We start from the raw sequence: 21635 nt of genomic DNA on the forward strand, positions 1-21635 counted from the left end.
TTTCATTATCATCCATTTTTAGATCCCTAGTTTCCTCTGCTACTGCTTTGTCAAATTCATCTACTTCATTAAGATTTCTTTCTTTTTATGGCATTAAAAAATATGTCTCATCTTTCATTTGTTAGGCAAGGTAAAACTAAAATATAAATTTTCATATTCAGTTTTAATACTTTCAATACGTATATGTAGGAGGACTGTCCATCATTTACACTTTTAATCATCTACCACTGTTTAGAAGGAGAAACAAAAGAAAGATGCTGGTGTAAATTAGCCCACACACATGTACAAATGTGTTTGTATTTATAGGAATAAAGGGAAACACACACAAAGAAATGATTCTGAGCTCTTAGGCAGCAGTCACAATTTGAAGATGACTAATTAGGGTATCCTGATTCAGAGTGTATACCTTTTCAAAGTTTAAATTTGACTGTAATAGATAGTTTGAGTGAATTAGCCAAATTTCTAATGTATGCTAGTATACTCCATGAAGTTTTAGTTAGGAAACCTTGAACATGGAATCTATGACATATATCCAATATTATTTCATTATTATAACAACTATGTGAGTCAAATTTCACTGTCTATAACTTACCATCAGAAAGCGTAACCACAGTTATGTCATCAGTAGATACTCCTGGTCCGTAGCGATTGTAAGCTAGGAATCGAAGACTATATTCTGTGAATTTTTTCAGGCCTTCCAGTTTATAAGACAGTCCATCAACCTCTATATTCTGGAGACATAAAACACCAAAATTGTCATTCAGGAGACAAGTAAAAGCTGAAATGGCAGCCATTCTGTGCAATCAGTGAATTGGATGTTAGACTCTTACTCACAAAACTACACTTTAGCCTTATTATGAGTTGTTATAAAACCTAAATTGTGACACACACTCCCCCACTGAAGACCAAGCCACTCTGTAGACCCTAGTTAAAACAGCACCATGCTATCTTTACAGTCATTAAGTTCCAATTTGTTTAACACCACCCAATACACTGAATGGTGTGCACTACTAACGCCCACATCAAAACCCTGACAGGCAGAAGGCAGCTTGTAAATCCACGGGAAGGGAGAGTTGCTCCTGTACCCAAAATGGAATAATTTACCAAGAAACAACAGAATTCTTCCTTCTTGTGCTGAAATATACCTGAGATTCTGGAAACTGAGGGATACTTTGCTACAATTGTTATGGATACTTTGCTACAATTGTTATCTCTCAAAATTCTGTGAGGTTAAGTTGGAATTGTTTTCAGCAGTTCACAAATGTAGAAATGATGTAATGGAGGTGAAGGTCACTGAGCAAATCAGAGCCAGTTCACTCCAGAAGATCCATTATACAGCTCTTCCCAATGATCCTCACACTCTATCTTGGGTGACACTATTTTTTAATTTATTTAAATGAATTGGTAAAATGCATTATTGAAGAACTAAAATGTGTAGGAAAAGGGTAGAATAGAAAGGTGAAAATAAGAGCTAAATAGCATGGGAGCAGTAAACAAAAAAAAAATGGAATGAATGATTACTTAGGAGAATCTCAATAATTCTTATGCTATAACTTGGAACTTGGAACTGTTCTGAATAGAACTAATGCAAACATTTTATTTTAATAAAAAATATCTATCATGCAGTGTATGTGGAAGCATGAAGACCACACTATAATGGGCAAATTTCACAACACATAAGAACTTCAATATCCCAAGGTCATTTCTGGTCTTTCCTATTTAACTACCCACTTGTCTACGTATCTTTTCCCACGTGAACTTGAGAATCTGGAAGTAAACATCTCAATAGTCATATATATGTCACAAAATAGAATAGTTGAGTTTCATGTGTCTCCCTTAAGACTCATTTACTCTTACTTTACATGAAAATCTAATTTGTCTATTTTCCAATGTCTGTGCTAACCACAGATTAGAAGCAAAATAGAAGGTAGTCTTCAGGAGTAAAGTAATTCTGAAAACAACGAGAAGCGATAGGTGACGGTCCCATGGTGGGGAGAAGACAGAAACAACATCAAACATATGAATGAAAAAAGCAATTTGACGGAAGTTGCTGAAAATAAGATTGATCATCCCGTAGGATAAGGACTGAAAATGCAAATACTTTTCTAGAACCGATGGGCTCATTCAAATGTGGTCACACTGGCCCAGACCACAATATACTCACAAAAAATCTGCATCCTTTGTATTGACTTCATCTCATTGCCCATTTGCCTCTCTTACCACCCGAATTCAATTAAATTGCTTAACATTTTCAATAACAGTTTCTTTAAAACTGATCAGCTATCCAATTAATGTGCTGGATACTGGTTTATATCAAGAGCCTGCAGATCTCCTGCAATTTCTCCGATAGGCGATAGGAGTGGGGCCCATTCTCTTACCTACCTGTTCCTTCCCCGTGGACACTTCAGTGCAGAACAATCTGTAACCTTGTACTGGACCATTTGCATAGGCAGGGGGTTCCCAGGTAATAAGAACTGAGGTAGGTGAGGTAGATACGGCTTGCAGATTTTCTACTGGCCCTGGAACTTGCACTGTTTACAAGAGAAATTGGTTAGTACAAGAAGGTCCTCTTTCTCAAAACAAACAGAATTTCATCTTTTACAGTTCAAGGAAATTATAGCACCGTGTACTATTTTTAGAACCATATGGGATAAGAATATAAAAATATAGGATATAAATAGAAAGTTATGAAATTTTAGAATCATTTCATTTTAAAATTCAGAAGAGGACTTATATTAATCTAAATTACTTATTTCATTTTACGGTTGAGGAAACTGGTCAAGGAGTATAAGTGACTAGGGTAATGGCTGAATAAGAGTGGGATTCTTAATCTAAATTCTTAGTACAGAGAATTTTCCACTTTGCAAGTAGGCCTTTGCCTGTGTGTTGCTAACTGCAGAAGGAAAAGAGAAAATGCAATTAGAATACTTGTACATCATGATCCTACTTATAATTCAAATAGGCAGCACAGTTATGGATAATTTACCACATTGTCCTTATTTAAGTCATCATTTTAAAATCTTGCCCAAATCTGGGTCCTTTAAATTAATTTCAGGATTTAACCTTCAATTTTACTTTCTAGTATTCTATCTTCTCTCATAACTATTACTTCACTTAATCAAGGATAAGAAGCTTGTTCATTAAAGAAATTAGATAAACACAGGTCTGCAATCACTTAACCAAGACAGTTATGCCCAGATGTGTTTCTATATCCAAAAATTTTCAGGTTTTAGAAATGTAACATGGTGCATACACAGTGTTTTATGTAACACCCCGAATGGGGTCTGTGGTAGCACCCTGTTATTAAACCATATATTTGCAGCAAATATATGACATTCACACCAAACAGGATTATTAAAGACTATATATAGCCTAACATAAGGTCAAGTCAGTTTAGGGTGTGAAATGAGTTAAGAAAATCCTTCTGATTTTAGATTTGCAAATTCTGAATATGTGCAGAATTCTTTATTTGTGCCTATGGACCTGAAATTAAATATACGGTTTGTAAATGGTAAATTCAATAATCACATTAGTTACTATAATCTGAAATAAATAAACAGTCTCATCATTGCAAGCATAACAACAACTTTAACTTAAACATGCTGTGTACTTCCCCCAGCCTTAGATACCACCTAGCTTTGGACAGATAGATATACATTGTTGGCCTCTAATTCAACTCTTGTGAGTTTGAACTTCCATAGCGAAATAGCATATGAAAACTCAGATGACATGACATCTGATGATATACTTCTTAGATCGGAATGGAACCTGTGTCTCTGGATCATTTTCAGAATTTGTTCCATGGAACCCAGCTCCTTAAGGCATTACCGCTCACACATTTTTTGGGGAAAAAAATACTCACGTCAGAAACATATTTTATGTTGAGACAGGCTGGGACCTGGGCCAGGACCCATTGCTGCAGTGCACCTGGACAAACCTCTCCCCAAGCAACAGAATACAAAGAAACTATAAGGGACTAAAAATAACTGTGCATGTGCAGTTGGGGCAAATTATGGACAAGGAGATACAAAAAGACCAAAAAAATTCCCAACTGCCACTTTTGAAGAGCTGGGAGCAAAGACAGGGTGTTGGGAGCAAAAGTAGGGTACTGCGCATGCCCCCTGCACTCAACACCACCAAATGGGTGGGGAGACCACCTAAGACACCCCTCTGGCCGAATCCTTGGACACACCCCTTCCCTCACCCCATAGAAGGAACCAGTTCGCCCTTCCTCAGGGAGCGAGCAAGGGAACATGTTACTTGTTTTCACTCCTCCCTGCTGCAGCATGGGCCCCAATAAAGCATTGCTTGATTGGGGAAGGCCAAGAACCCTGGTCGGTATCAATGTCACCTTCACATATTTTCCCACCAGTCCCCAAATCTGGAGAATCGTTGTTATTGACAATTGCATTCTTTTCACCTTAACAACTGATTATTAATAATTTCTTAAAAACTTATTTGGAAGACATTTTATACCTATAGAAAATGTTAAGAATAAGAAGAGTACATAGAACACCCTTGTTCCCTTTATCAAGATTTACCCATTATTAACACTTTGTTCTATAAACTTTATCATTCTCTCTCTCAATTATCTATCTATCTATCTATTGAGATTTAGTTGCACCAATCGGGCTCTCTACCCCTAAATTCTTTAATGCGTATTTCCCAAGAATTAACGTGTGCACGAATAATATAGTTGTCAACTTCAGTGCATTTCATAGTAATAAAATATCACTAATCGTCATCTGTGTTAACTGACTCAATAGTGTCATTTATGTAGCATTTTCATCTCTAATTGAGGATCCAGTTTATGGTTAAGTTTGAATTTCTTTACCATATCTCTTTAGTCTGCTTTATACTGAAACAGTTCAAAAGCCTTTCTTTATTTTTTAGGACATTTATATATATATATATATATATATTTAAATTTTTATTGGAGTGTAGTTGATTTACAATGTTGTGTTAGTTTCAGGTGTACAGCAAAGTGAATCAGTTATACATATACATATATCCACTCCTTTATTTTTTAAGATTCTTTTCCCATATAGGCCATTACAGAGTACTGAGTAGAGTTCCCTGTGCTATACAGCGGGTTCTTATTAGTCAACTACTTTATATATAGTAGTGTGTATATGTCAGTCCCAATCTCCCAATTTATCACCCCTTCTCCCCAATACCCTGGTAACTGTAAGTTTGTTTTCTACATCCGTGACTCTACTTCTGTTTTGTAAATAAATTCACTTGTACCCTTTATTTTTAGATTCCACATATAAGTGATATCATGTGGTATTCATTTTTCTGTGTCTGACTTATTTCACTCAGTATGACAATCTCTAGGTCCATCCATGTAGCTGCAAATGGCATTATTTTCTTTTTTATTGCTGAGTAATATTCCATTGTATATATGTGCCACATCTTCTCTATCCATTCCTCTGTTGGTGGACATTTAGGTTGCTTCCATGTCCTGGCTATTGTAAATAGTGCTGCAATGAACATTGGGGTGCATGTATCTTTTTGAATTATGGTTTTCTCTGGGTATATGCCCAGGAGCGGGATTGCTGGGTTCTATTTTAATTAATAGAATGTTCTTCATTTTGGGTTTGTCTTTGTTTCTTCATACTGAATTTAGGTTATACATTCCAGGCTGAAACAAAATGCAAGCAATGTCAGTCCTTCTCAAGGCATCACATCCAGAGGCATAAGATCTCTGTACCATCATTTATGTTAATTTTGAATAGCAGGTCAAGGTACTATCAGATTTCTCCACTGTAGAGTTAAGTGGTCCCCTGCATCCCCCCAGACCCCAGCCCTCTGCTCCATTGCTTACAACTAATAAACAATCTGTGTGGAGATACTACATTGGGAGTATGCTTTTTATCAATGCCTCTAGGTTCTTTGGGTGAACAAGAAACACATGAATGTGTATACACAGGTACACAGAAAAACGTTTAGGTGGATACATATACTCAAATACACAGATCCATATGCTATTTTTTATGACTCTATAGAGATTCCTCCCATTCCAGTCCATGGATGGGGTCATTCTTGCCTTCCCCATTCTTCTTTTACATGTCCTTTCTTCCAAAGGGAGAACTCTGAGTCCCAAACACTTGTATTTTGATAGACATTTCATGAGAGTATCCACAACTCAGTACTCTTCTATGAAGCAGTAATTTTTCTATGGAAAATCCCTTATTTCACACACAAAGGAGACCTTAGTAGACATTGTTGAACAGTGGCAAGTCTTGCCTGTGTCAAAGTTTATAGTGATGCAGTTAGAATTGTATTATAATGAAGCAGACGTTTTCTTCCATGGGGAAAAAAAGCAAACTCAAAATTTGCCTGCTGATAACTCTTCAACCAGATTTTCAAAGTACAATATTTTAAATAACATTAGTAAAAACACTGATGACTTGCATACTTCTTTGATTACTTATATACTCACAAAGACAATGCAAACATTTCAAGAAGGGACATTTCTGATTCGGAATCTACTGTTCTTCTACGGAAGGGAGATAGAGAAAGGAGCAGAAACAGCAGCGAGATTGAGTGAACCGCTTAAGACATATGTTGAATGTGAGGTAACCAGGATTTTGAAAGTTCACATAGAGCACATTTGTGCAGTCCATTCATGTGTAAAGTATTAACTGAATGTGACTGAATGTGTCCTTTCTGGCTCTCCCATGGCTAAAGTGAAGGGGCATTGCTTACTAAGAACAGGGCTTATTCTGAGAGAAAAGATTCAGATTTTAAAATGGCCAAACTCCAAAGCCATCACTCCCACTGTGAGATGTAACACATTCAAGAAAGGTTTCCAGGACATCTCTGGGAGAAAGGAAGGGGAGGCAATGCTTGGGGAGTTTCTGCTTATCTGTTCTACTGGAGCACAATGGGGTGATGTGAAACAATTTAAAATGTTTTCAATATTTGAGGAACAAAGAAGAAAATGAGTTTGCACTTCACCTGGACCACCACATGCAGAGTCAGTGGCACCTTTGCTAAGGAGGCAGGGTGTGAAGAGTGCCCATGTCACTCAGAGTTTCCTGAGGCTCCGGGTGTGGCTGGGAAAGAATCTAGAAATGACCCATGCACCCAGAGTGAGCCACCTGAGAATCTGGAAGGACAAGGTGAAAGGGCCACTTAGCATGGTAGGGGCACATGGCGGGCAGGGGGAGGTGGGAGGATGCAAAGCCTGTCTATGACTTTTTGAGTGCGTGGGGATCAATCACTTCCATCAGGCATTGTGGAGAAGGAACTACAGGGATGCTGCAGCTCAAGGCAACACCCCAACAATAACAAACATTAGACCATACTCCTCCCCTGATGATTCCAGCCACGGCTGCTTAGTGTCCTGGCTGTTAGGAGAATGGTCCAAACCCTTCACTGAGTTTCCCAAACAGTAAGAACAGCTGTCTTCTCCAGAGATATGCACAAGGCTAGGTATAGAGAAAGTAATCGATAAATGTGTGTCAAGTGAAGGGCTTTATATGCAGTTACCAAATGTTATGGTAAATCACAAGCCTAAAATACGTATTCTAACTCATTTGGTTTTGTTGATTCAGCATTGTCACTATGAGTGATCAGAAAATTGTATTTTCCTAACACACCTGATGAGAACTAAAGTTGCTATATTTGTCCGTGTTTCTTGTATGCATGAGAGTCTGTGTACACTTTGCCCACAGTATAATTTCTTTAAATGTACATGTGGCGTAGTTACCAGTGGGACAACGCCAGGCAGTAAGTACCATAACTTGGATTCAGGACATACTGGTAGTGTCAATCCCAATCATCTGTTCACCAGCTGAGTTATTCTCCCTTCCTAATGGTCACTGGACACCATCGGGGAAAAAAAGTGTACTTGGGAATCCAGAACAGTTTCAAACAGAGATAATAGATACCGGAAGTAAAAAGGAACATTCAGAGCATTTCGTTTAAGCATTCACAGACAACAGTATGTGTTTTCATAGATTACATTTGACTTGTTAGTGTAAAGTTTCCAATTGTCTTTTTCTGAAAAAGGATTGTATTTTAGAATAAGATCATTTCCTACTTTATGTTTTAAAAGATAATTTCATGATCTGATTGAATTGGTAGAGTTTCTTTAATATCCTCATATATGAAGATAAAAATGCTATAATCCTATGTTATCATGAATTACATGAAATTAATCTCATCTAATCCAATCCAATATAATCTAATCTATTCAAATGTAAGCAACTCATCAATCAATGCCAGCCTAACCAAGTACCTTTTTATTTTTTTATTATGTATAAAGTATTGATTAGAATTGTGAACTGTCTAAACCTAAGTAAAAATGAATTATTCTTCCACATAAACCAAAGACTCTTTAGAAACTGAATAATTTAATAAATTTTACAGAGAAATGTCAGTTAAGTGATATATGAGCATTAATTTTAATTTTAATTTTTTTATACAGCAGATTCTTAATAGTTATCTATTTTATACACATCAGTGTATACATGTCAATCCCAATCTCCCAATTCATCAAACCACCACCCCACCCCCCACCACTTTCCCCCCTTGGTGTCCATTCACTTGTTCTTTACATCTGTGTCTTAATTTCTATGCTGCAAACCTGTTCATCTGTACCATTTTTCTAGGTTCCATATATATGCGTTAATATACGATATTTGTTTCTCTCTTTCTGACTTACTTCACTCTGTATGACAGTCTGTAGATCAATCCATGTCTCTACAAATGACCGAATTTCACTCCTTTTTATGGCTGAGTAATATTCCATTGTATATATATACCACATCTTCTATATCCATTCATCTGTCGATGGGCATTTAGGTTTCTTCCATGAGCTGGCTATTGTAAATAATGCTGCAATGAACATTGGGATTCATGTCTCTTTTTGAATTATGGTTTTCTCTGGGTATATGCCCAATAGTGGGATCACTGGGTCATATGGTAGTTCTATTTGTAGTTTTTTAAGGACCCTCCATACTGTTCTCCATAGTGGCTGTATCAATTTACATTCCCACCAACAGTGTATGAGGGTTCCCTTTTCTCCACACCCTCTCCAGCATTTACTGTTTCTAGATTTTTTGCTGATGGCCATTCTGACTGGTGTGAGATGATATCTCATTGTAGTTTTGATTTGCATTTCTCTAATGATTAGTGATGTTGAGCACCCTTTCACGCGTTGGTTGGCAGTCTGTATATCTTCTTTGGAGAAATGTCTATTTAGGTCTTCTGCCCATTTTTGGATTGGGTTATTTGTTTTTTTTGATATTGAGCTGCATGAGCTGCTTTTATATTTTGGAGATTAATCCTTTGTCAGTTGCTTCATTTGCAAATATTTTCTCCCATTCTGAAGGTTGTCTTTTCATCTTGTTTATGGTTTCCTTTGCTGTGCAAAAGCTTTGAAGTTTTATTAGGTCCCATTTGTTTATTTTTATTTCCATTTCATATATACATATGTATTTATATACATAAATACAGATACAGATATACAGTCATATATATATATATATATATATATATATACACACACACACAGATATATACAGAGAGAGAGAGATATAGGTATATACAGTATATGTATAGATATACATACCTGCAGGTTCTGCATGTCTGGATTCAACCAACCTCAGTTCAGTTCAAAAATACAAAAAAAACAAAAAATTCCAGAATGTTCCAAGAACCAAAACTTGAATTTGCTGTACTGTGGCAACTATTTACATAGCATTTACATTTTACTTACAACTATTCACATAGCATTTAGATTGTATTAGGTGTTATAAGTAATCTAGAGATATTAATAATTAATCAAGATTAAATATACTGGAGGATATGTGTAGGTTATATGCAAATACAAATACTACCTCATTTTATGTAGGATACTTAAGCATCTTCAGATTTTGGTATCAATGGGGGAGCCCTGAAATCAATGCCAATGAAGATACTGAGGGACAACTGTACAGACATACGGGCATACCTTGGAGATACTGTACATTAGGTTCCAGACCACCCCAATAAAGCAATTATCACAATAAAGGAAACCAAAATTTTTCGTTTCCCAGTGCCTATAAAAAGTCATGTTTACACTGTACTGTATTCTGTTAAGTGTGCCTTATGTCTAAAAAAAATGTACATAATTTAAAAATACTTCATTGCTAAAAAACGTTAACTATCATCTGAAACCTCAGTGAGCCATAATCTTTTGCAGGGGGAGGGTCTTGCCTTGATGTTGGTGGCAGCTGACTGATCAGGGTGGTGGTGCTGAAGCCTGGGGCAGCTGTGGCATTTTCTTAAAATAAGACAACAATGCAGTTTGCCACATCCATTGACTCTTCCTTTCACTTGAACACTCAGAGGTCATTCTAAGGTTATTAATTGACCTAATTTCACTATTGTTGTGCCTGAAGGAATAAGGAGGCCTGAGGAGAGAGGGAGAGGGGAGCGGCCTGTCAGTGGAGCAGTCAGAACACATCCAACATTTATCAGTTAAGTTCACCTTCTTTATATGGGTGCAGTTTGTGGAACTCCAAAAGACTTACAAGAGCAGCATCAAAGATTATTGATCACAGATCACCATGACAAATAGAATACTCATGAAAAATTCTGAAATATTGCAAGAATTATCAAAATGTGGCATAGAGACAGGGAAGTGAGCAAATGCCATTGGAAAACTGATGCCAAGAGACCTGTTCAAGACAGGGTTGCCACAGATCTTCAATTTGTAAAAAATGTAGTGTCTGCAAAGCGCAATAAAGCAAAGCACAATAAAATGAGGTCTGCCTGTATATAGATAGAGAGATAGAGAGATAGAGAGAAAGAGTTAATCATCCAGACCAAAATACCACCTGCACGTGGGACATTCTTTTTCACAGCATTCCTGAATAGTGCCAAGACTCTGTGTTTCACTTTGAAACTGAGTTCCCCTAAAACTGAGTTCCTCTGCCAAGTTTATGATTAACTCCTCTATCCAAAACTTTACTCCCTTTCTTTTCCTAAACCTGTTCCCCTCAAGACTGAGCACTATCAAAGAAAAGGGGGATTGAAACCATATACAAGCCCCTGTGTCCTTGTCCTTTGAAGTAAAAGGCTTCTGCTTTAGCCTCCCAAGCCTCCCTTGAGTCTCAAAAGGCTGGCTCAAGAGTTAATGATTAGCAGCCAAAAATAAATAAAATAAAATTAATTAATTAATTAATTAATAATAATAAAAAGAGTTAATGATTAGGAAATGTGAAGACGTAGAAACAAAGAATAGCTGTTGGGCCAGGAAACTGGTAACAATTTAGACTATAAATCTGCCACAGAGCAGAATCACCCAACTCCCAATTCCCTGAAAGATACAGATGAAGGCCTGACACACATTCCTAAGTTGTTTTTACAGGAAGCACACTCCCACCACATGAAAACTGCTGACCGCAAGCACGCACACCCTGGACTGGTTGAAAAGAAGAAGTTTGATGATGCAAAACTTCACCTTGAAGCCAACCAATTTGAGAATTCTGCATGAGCTGATCAGACACCCTGTGGCCTCCTCCCTCACTTTGCCTTTAAAACCTCTTCCCTGAAAGCCATTGAGGAGTTTGGGACTTTTGAACATGAGCTGCCCATTCTCCTTGCTTGGTGCCCTGCAATAAATGCTGTACTTTCCTTCACTATAACCCAGTGTCAACAGATTGGCTTTACCGTGCAGGTGAGAACAGAGGCAAGTTTGGTTAGGTAACAACATAAGCTATTACATGTTTACTCTTCTGCACAACAGTACTATAAATTCAAATTCCTGATTTCCCTAATATTTTTCTTTTGAATTATAGCTCTAACATCGGCCTGTGGATAATATATTGTGTTTTATGTTGATTGTGGAAATATGCATATGTGCTTGTGTGTGTGTATATCTGTATATACACACACAAGTACATATACATATATTGATATATATATGTACTTGTGTATTTATTCAGACCTATGTCTATAAACTATATTTATACATAACTTACACACTTTTAAATAAGTGATTCATTATATGCATATTAGAGAGAAAGAAAAAGAGGAAAACGTAAGACTCAAAGATGTTCAACAATAGGAATCAGATGTGAAATCAATATAGTTAACAGCTTCAGCCTTCCACTTCATTACATTTTAGCATGTCAATCAAGAGCCTTAATGGGTTTAACCACTCATCATTTCCAAGATGTCTTTAATAATCCCCACTGATCCCCACAGTTGGACAATAATTTTGTGGCAAACTGCATCTAATTTCTCTCCATCTCTATTCCAGTTACCTCTTTCTTCAAAGAATGGAAAGGTTTCAGAATAGATGCATAATCTATGCAAGTAACTCATCAATCAACGTCAACCTAACCAACTACCTTTTTAAATTTCAATATTGCATTACAGTAGAAATTCATTATAACACCTGTACCTAAGAACAAATTAAATACCTATGCTAGAGTAAATGAGCTGTATTACATGTCACTATTTGTACTAGGAACAGGAATTTCTGACTATATATAAGTTTATAGTGTAACAGGGTACTTTATAATGAGTTCTTATTGCATATTAACCTAAAGATGGCATATAAAGTTGGCTGAATCTTTAATAAGGCATGATTTATCACATATAATCATACTGATGACAGGATGTATGTCTGTGTTCTATATATGTATGAGTAGGTAAGTGGGGTGGGGGGAAGAATATTACAGTTTAATGAGCTACTTGATTAATTAAGAAAAGAGTCAGAAGGTATGATTTCTTGTCCCTACTCATGATAGAGACCAGTCATTGGCATCAAAGACCAAGGTGTCCATGGACCCCCTGAAATTGTCTGCATACTTTCAAAAATGTAATATGTACATTATTTGAGTTGTAGGGTACAAAGTTTCCATCATTAAGGTCTACAATTTCCTAAGTGGTAGCTCCCAGTGGATTAGATAATATCTCTGATTTCCTTTGACTCTGAAAATCAGTGACTCTATCATCAAATCATTTGTAGTGCTTATTAATTACTTTATAATGGGAAATATGGCAATAATTTCACTTTAAAATAGATATCTTCAACTTTTAATAAAATGCTATACTGTTTCATAAGCTGAAACATTTGTGAAATAGATGGTTCTATGTCATTTTGCAAATCATGGGTAAATCAAATGCATTTGAATTCATCTGGTTTAATTCATCAAATATTTTAGATTTTCCAAATGTTAGGGCTTCTGATGATCAAAAAATCAAACAGCATATACAAATTAATACCCTATTTTATTTTCCTTTCCTTTCTCTTGCTCTGTGTCTATTCTAATATCTATTTGTCTACCTTCCTGACTTCTCTGTACTGTAATTTGATATTTGTACTGAGCACGCTAAATTCCAAATTACGATTTATCAAATATATGCTTCTAAAAGTGGGAGTTTAAATAACGTCTTCCAAATAAGAATGTGAATATAAGGTTTTCATAGAAAAAACTTTAGAAGGATCAAGACACGTCTCTGTCATCACAATACTGAATGAGGCTGATATCTTTTCACCATTATACTGATGTTTCCCAGCTGGTAGTCCGAAATGAAGACAAATGTTAGTGTCAGAGAATACCTAGTTGAACGTTTGAATATTTAAAGTCTTTTCAAAATGATTGCTTAGTGCAGTGTTCCTAAATCATTAATTTAACAGCCACCAAATACTTTTTTTTTTTTTTTTAAGAACTAAAGTAACTGTGCATTAAAAAAAAAAAAATCACATGTGTTGTCATTCAAATAATGACCTATAATTCACATGTCTTCAATTCAGGCCAGAATTCTGAGGGTGAGTCTACCTTCTTATTCATGTGCTAATACAAAAATGATTCTTAAGTCCATTTTTAAAAATGGATAGCAAGGGATCTAAATAATTATCTGTGGTGATCCAAATGGATTTAGGCCACAAGGCTCTCTTATTTAAGCAGCAGCTTCCATTTCCAATGATATCCTCACTGAATGTGTTTCAAATGCAAACCATTTCTGAAACTATTTGCATTTATTGATAATAAAGTGCATGCTTTGATTGCCTCTTTGATTTTTTTTCTCCTGTAGTTAACAGCTTTAATGATATTTCTATGAAATCTGTTTCTATTCTGCAGGGGGAATGCAACATCAAAAAGCCTGCAGGCAATGCAATTATTAAAATAATAAAACCCTTCTTGACTGAACTATGCACAGTTAGGAGATATGACAGTAGTTTGGCAAGGAAGAAGCACAAACTGTGGGGTAGGTTTCTATTACAAAACCACAGGAGTCTGACAAGATTTGGTTGGAGGAAGCAGTTATTACCTGAACATTTTATTGAATATTTTTGGTTTGAATAGGTGCTATCTGCTAACTCACAATATACTCAACTGTGTCATTATGTGTGCATATATGTGTCTGCATCTGTGTGTCTGTAGACATACATATATTGATGTATCTATATATATACACACACATATATATAAAATACGTGTGATTTGTGACTTACATATTACTTATATATATAAACATGTATAAATGTTGATATATTAAATAATGGATATTTTTTGACAGCATAGGAGGAAAAACTTTAATGATTCTCTCTGAAGGAAAAAAAAATCTTAAAAGTAGTCTTCTTGTGATTCGTCCTAGAACCGGAAGTAGTTTTATAATAAAAGTGATTACAGGGATAGACCTCAATGTAAGGTCTTTTCAGTGGAGTAACAGATTTTTCACTAACACCACCAAGCAATAATAACCTTGGTGAAGTACATAGCTTATGCTGAATTTCACTTTAGAACACAAACAATGCCTAGAAAAGTAAAATGTAGTGGGTAATGTAGATTCCTGACCAAATGAGATTTCAAACCATTTAAACTGGAGATTTCCTCTCCCGTTGCGGAACACAGGCTCCGGACTCGCAGGCTCAGCGGACATGGTCACGGGCCCAGCCGCTCCGCGGCATGTGGGATCTTCCCGGACCGGGGCACGAACCCATGTCCCCTGCATCGGCAGGCGGACTCTCAACCACTGTGCCACCAGGGAAGCCCTAAACTGGAGATTTTTAAGTAATGTCAAAGGCAACTGTTTTTAATGATACAGCAACATTGCCAAAAATATAATACTGAAGTTAAAAACTTAAAGTTTCCGCCAAATGTGCTTAAATTTCCATATTACTGAAGGCTTATTGTCATGTAAACCTAATCATAATGACCTAAAAAAAATTTTTCCCAGGATAGCTTGGGTCTCCTTACTTTCCATTGTGATTGAAATTTCTAGATAAAAGTAACAACTCATTTTAAAGTCTGATCACACACTCTTTATGTGTTTATAATACAATGCTTTCTCTAGTGCTGTGAAATATTTTATCATGTAGAAACTTTTAAGGAACTTATTAGGACAAAGAAAACACACACAAAAACAAACAAACAAAAAAACACCTCTCTGGACTGGACGGATGATGAAGTATGTAAGAACGCTGGAAATAGACCTACTGATGAAGTATATAGTAACTGAGGACAGTTACGGGAAGTTTGGTCAAGAGTGTTTCTTGAACAGCAGCTGAAAATTGCACTGATGGAAAAAGGAAGGACAGGAAATTCAGATGTGAAGGAGGAATCTAGTGAGTCAGGGTCAATGGGTGTGAATGAGTTTAATGAGTAATGGCCTTGATAATTGCCTTTCTGGACTAGAATTTACAAGTTGGTCAACAGAAAGAAAAACACTAGAGAATAGTTTGGGGAAGGCTTTAGATGAGGAAGTCTTTAAGTAAAAATAATGAGAATAATTCCAAAGTGAACTAATTAATGATGGCACAGTTAATCAGGAAACAACCCACCAACATGAAATTATCAATGATTAAATTGCTTACCTATTTTATTAGCATTATCAACAAATCAAATAGTGTTCTACTGATTTCTAAGAAAATGTGTGTCTCAAGATGCTTGAAGAAAGTTAAAAAGCTCATCCACTTTTTGCAAGATGTTTGCCTCTAGAACTTCAGTTTGGGAACAAATGTTCACAAAAGAAAAAAAAATTCAAATGAGTTTTCTAAGAAATTATCAAGAACTTTTGAGAAATTCCAAACAGAGATAGTGGAAAGGTGAAAACTATCACTGTGATACATGGTAAAAAAAAGAAAATACCCCAAATGGGAATGAAACACCTTAATTTTGAACCCTGGATCAAAAACCCCGTTCACTATTTAATAATACTTTATCTTTAGACCAGACTACCTTAACGCTTTGCATATTATTTTCTTATGGGTTCATAATTTCTATATAACAGGGCTATTGTAGAAACTGTACTGTAAATGATGCTATTATAGAAAAGCAAGTCTTCAAAATATTACAGTAATTAATATTATTGTTACCTGAAATCAAGTCCCTTAAACATTTCCAAATTTTGGTTCCCTCATCAGACAATTGGAGGAATAAGTATTTGCTCCTCTTAATTCTCAAGATTGTAAGAAGAACACAAGGAGAAGCTGTACGTGAAAAGGAAACAGTAAGCATAGCAGTCCATACCTGCATAGCGTGTAGCATGAGTCCTGGCCAGGATTATGTCTGTAAACATATGTTAAACCTTTCAACCTTCTCATAAATACTCCACACAGTTATTTTGTTATTATACAGACCACACATGTACGTTTAATTCTTATAGAAGAGTCCCAAGCAGAAATCCCTAGGAAGGGCACAGGTGTAGGCCTCTCGCTTGTTTCACACTTATTTGAGACTCATATATACTTCAGGATCGTACTTCTGCACACAAAAAAGTCAGTTCTCTATAAATATTATAGATACGCATCAGAGAATCAGGTGTCTTCAGCTTAAGTGCAACCCAGAGTGTTCCCCATGGTGATGATGTAACTAAATCTCAGCAACCTTTCTCAAATTTGGCTTGTATTTATGGTCGGTATGGGAAGAATCAATATTTGATGTCTGTAGTTTTAATAGAGTCAATAAATGACATGTATGGATTGCTTTTATAAAAGAGCCCTGCTGCTGTGTATTAGAGGAGAAGGAAGCAGCAATCTTTCCTCCAGCAGTCAAGCGAGTAGGTTTTTCTACGTAACAGCAAAAAGATCCTACCTTAGAAGATAGGGGAAGAAATGTATTGTTTATCTATCTCTAGGCTTTAAAAGATAAGTAACTGCCTTGGGTAAACTGACTCTTTGTGGAGAGACCATAGTTAGAGAAGAAATTTAGAGCTCTATTCTCCTAACACATAGGTTTCACAGAAGTTACCGATCTGGGCTACATCCTATCTAATAAAACTTTGGTGAGAGAGACTAACAGTAAAGAGTGTGGCCTCCAGAATAGGAGACCCTGGGTTCAAATCCAGTACCCTTGCTCAGGCTATATAGCCAGGGTCAATCTACTTAATGTTCTTGAGCTTAATTTTTTTTACCTTAAAAATGGGGTTGGTGCTTCCCTGGTGGCGCAGTGGTTGAGAGTCCGCCTGCCAATGCAGGGGACACGGGTTCGTGCCCCGGTCCGGGAGGAACCCACATGCCGCGGAGCGGCTGGGCCCGTGAGCCATGGCCGCTGAGCCTGCATGTCCGGAGCCTGTGCTCCGCAACGGGAGAGGCCACAACAGTGAGAGGCCCACGTACCGCAAAAAACAAAACAAAACAACAACAACAACAACAAAAAAAAAATGGGGTTAATACCAACACCTACCTCATGGCTTTGTTGTGGAGATTAATAATAAATCATTTATGAAAGGCATCTAGTACCAAGGAAATGCTCAATAAATATTACCAATTTTCAAAGTGTGCCGGACGTCATGAGAATCAGCAGTGGAAACAACGAAACCTTCCTTAAAATTTAGTCTAAGGTGATGGGGCCACAAGGAGCTAGGAGAGGTCCAGATGAGGTGGGAGAGATCATCAGGGGTGAGACCATACTGGGCCTTAAAGGCGTTAGGAAGATTTTGAGTTTTAAGACTCGTCAAGGTACTGATAGACCTAATCATTTTGTACTCTGTCCACTATACAAATTGTGAATTGAAGGGGGCAAATGTAGGTGTTGGGAGACCAGTTGGGAGAGTATTCTATAGCACAGAAGAGAAAGGTTAACAGCTTGATTTAGAAAGATGGTGATGGACATGAAGAGAAAAAGAGGGATTCAAGAGCTACAGGGAAGGTAAAAACAACAGCATTTGATGGATTGGAGGTTGGGCAAGTGAGAGGAGAGAAGCATCAAGAATGACTCCTATATTTCTGACTTGCATAGCTGGTTGTTCCTCACGCTGTTCACTGAAATAGCAAACACTGGATTAAAGCGAGACTGGGCAGGTGTGTGGGTGTGGTGTGTGGGCAGGTGAATATCACAGTATTGGTACCCACACTGGGGTTGAAGTTCTTCACTATGTACAGAGATATCCGGCTGGGTATTTATCCTCAGATGGATAGTCATAACCTATTATTTTTCTTCATCTTTGCTTCTCTCTTAATTTCGTGGGCTCTGGGCTAGACAATTTCACACCCTAGTTCTGTGAATGGCCTCATCAGACTTTTTTTCTTCTTTCTTTATTTCTCCTGCAATTTTTTCCTTTCTTTTTCCATATATAGTCAGCCGCTTTTTAGGAACATTAGCTAGTCTCCAGATTTTGTGATCATCTGTTTGTTCTATTCCCACCTAACTGAGCTCCTCTAAACCCACACTTTGCTCTTTTTTAAGGCACTCAAAATAATTACCCCAATTAACAGATCAGACTCTGCTAAGGCACTTTTTTCCAAGCAACGTATATACGTGTTGAGGAATTTTGCTCCATTCCGCTCCCGATACTTGGAAAAAAGAGCTCAAGAAAAAAATATCTTTCCTTACAGTGGCAACAATAAAAATCCCAATAACAATGAACCTGGGTACACATGTGACCTTGACAATACTGAAATTAATATTCACTTTGCGATTCCACTGACATTTATCACTGAGAAGCACCTTTAATGCCCTTACACATACACACGTGCAAAGGGAAGATTGATCATTGCACAGGGCAGAAAACCTAGTTGTCCTCTATCTCTAAGAAGCATCTACAAGGCTCCCTGTCTGCTGACTGAACCACCCTGAGGATTAAGTTTATTTTATTTTATTTTATGTTCAGTATTCAAAAGATAAGAAGTTTATTAACCACATGGAAGATCTGGGCTTGTTCAGAGATAGCAGCAGGAAGACAAATAGTCTTCAGCAGTAAATCATCTCACAGAAGTTAGACAATGACTTTAAGTAAAACTGAACACAGGGACACGGATGTACTATTCTGTATCCAAAGGTTCCTTTTATTTCCCCAACACCACCTCCTTGGCTTTAATTTTCATTGGTGCCATAAAGTTTCAGACCAATAGGAAAGAAATGTCTTTGACTCAAACATTCAAAGGCCATTGATTATAATGTTCACTAAATCTGGAGTAAAATAAGGAAAATAGCGGTTAAACATGACGCTATTTAGATAATATTCAGAAATATTTAAGAAGATGGATTTGTTTAACCATTGTATTTCAATAACTCCAAAAGTCATTTTAATATCAGATTGGCAATCTTTTTGACTTCCTTGTGGCTGGGTATAAGACATAGGGAATATATCAAAGTCGTCCCTGTCCAGTATAATGTGAGGTGTGAATACTTATATGTAATTTGAATTTTCTAGTAGCTACATTAAAAAGGTAAAAATGAAATAAGTGAAATTAATTAAAAAAAATATATATATAACCTAATATATCTAAAATACTGTCACTTCAAATCATAATCAATATGAAATGTGTTAATGTGATAGTTTACGTTGCTTATAGTAAGTCTTTAATAGCCAGTGTGGATTTTACTCTCTCAGGACTCCTCAATTCGGGCAAAAGCCACATTTCAAGTGCTCCACAGACACTTGTGGCTAGCGGTTACCATACCCAACACTACAGAAGTAAGAAATGCCACTAGAATAACTCAAGAACTCTAGGGGCTTCCCTGGTGGCGCAGTGGTTGAGAGTCTGCCTGCCGATGCAGGCGACAGGGGTTCGTGCCCCGGTCCGGGAATATCCCACATGTCGCGGAGCGGCTGGGCCCGTGTGCCATGGCCGCTGAGCCTGCGCGTCTGGAGCCTGTGCTCTGCAACGGAGAGGCCACAACAGTGAGAGGCCCGCGTACCGCAAAAAGAAAAAAAAAAAAAAAAAAACTCTAGAAAATTTAGTATTTGCAAAGAGAGTGGCAAAATTACTGTAAGAACATTAAATTATCAAAAGGACAGAGAACAAATCATACTCCAAGTGATAAAATTAATCAAGCTGTTGGCATAATCTAAGATATGAGTGATACGTTCAATCTATTATTACACTGTTATTCGTGGTTTAAAATTATATTAAATGATGAAACATAACCCAGAAGGGGCATCAAGTCATTTCTGGGGATCCTAAGCATTTGGTTAGATTGAACTACAAGTCAGTCCCTCTGAAGAATGGAAGTGATAATAATAATTTTTTTATTTCACTGCAAGGTAGTAGGAGAAGACTTTGAATCAAGTCTTCAGCAGACAGCAGACTGAAGGTTAAGCTCAAGTGATTTACAACAGGGAGGAGAAATGATGTCCCTAGCATGTTCTTCAGCGTGGGGGTTAGCATAACTCACTCAGACTGGCATAAGCTCAATAATGCTGGGATTTTTTTAATATTATACTGCTATGGCAATGTTTTCTTGAATAATAAGAATTTTAACTCATTACAGAATTGTTCAAATGCAGTTAGCTTTCAGGTAACTGTTTTTCCATTTCCCTGAAATTATCACGGCTAATCTTGACACACAGACATGCGTTAGCACTGGGGTAGGAATGTTATGCCATGTTCTAATCACAAATCTGACAGTGTTAGTTTTGTCGCATTTAATTTCGTCACAGCTAATGGAGGAGTTAGGTTGGACCAAAATTCTTTTTCACGGGATGTTTCACAGGTACAGGGGATTGCTATGGGCTGAAGTTGAAAGATTTCAAGGTGATGACACGCAATTAATGCTTTGGGTCGTAGCTGTTAAAACCAAAGTCAAGGTGCTGCCATCAATGTTCGTGAGTAAAAGATCATGGCGTTTTTATCAACTGAAGGTCAAACAGTGGAAATCTGAGGGTGTGGCCAGTGCCTGTCACAGCTCATGCTGGCAGCTTTTGCAAACTGTTACTCAGCTGATTTCTTTCACTTGCTAGTTCGCTTCGGGCCACCTAAGCAGTTCGCAGTCCTTAATATTCAGAAAGTACTGTGTCCTACAGCCTACAAGGCAGGGTTAGAATTCTGGAGAGCGGAAGAAGGTAGGAACATATCAAGTATGATTTTAAGGAACTAAGGGTACTTTTAATATTTCTCTGCTTGAGAGACAATAACTGAAATTATTTTTTAAATGAAAAAGGTAGCTTCTTAATTTTTAAAAAAATGTGTATATTGTTGAGGATTTTTGCATCTATGTTCAAAAGTGATATGGGCCTGTAACTTTCTTTTTTATGATATCTTTGCCTGGTTTTGGTATCAGGGTGATGCTGGCCTCATAGAATGAGCTTGGGAGTGTTCCTTCCTCTGCAATTTTTTGGAATAGTTTGAGAAGGATAGATGTTAACTCTTCTCTAAAAAAAGGGTACAAATGAACTTATTTACAAAACAGAAGCAGAGTCAATGTAGAAAACAAACTTATGGTTACCAGGGAGTAAGGTGG

At 37.0% G+C, this 21635-nt stretch overlaps 1 protein-coding gene across 1 annotated transcript in view; it reads right to left on the minus strand.

The window, feature by feature from the left end:
• Nucleotides 1–21635, minus strand: part of DCC (DCC netrin 1 receptor) — a 1166576-nt gene that overhangs the window by 319776 nt on the left and 825165 nt on the right. The window contains 2 exon segments of the mRNA XM_029216808.1: nt 593–731; nt 2383–2531. Coding sequence (XP_029072641.1) covers nt 593–731; nt 2383–2531 — 288 coding nt within the window.

The sequence above is a fragment of the Monodon monoceros genome, unplaced genomic scaffold (genome assembly GCF_005190385.1).
Source record: "Monodon monoceros isolate NGI ecotype Baffin Bay Population unplaced genomic scaffold, NGI_Narwhal_1 Super_Scaffold_1, whole genome shotgun sequence".
Taxonomy (NCBI): domain Eukaryota; kingdom Metazoa; phylum Chordata; class Mammalia; order Artiodactyla; family Monodontidae; genus Monodon; species Monodon monoceros.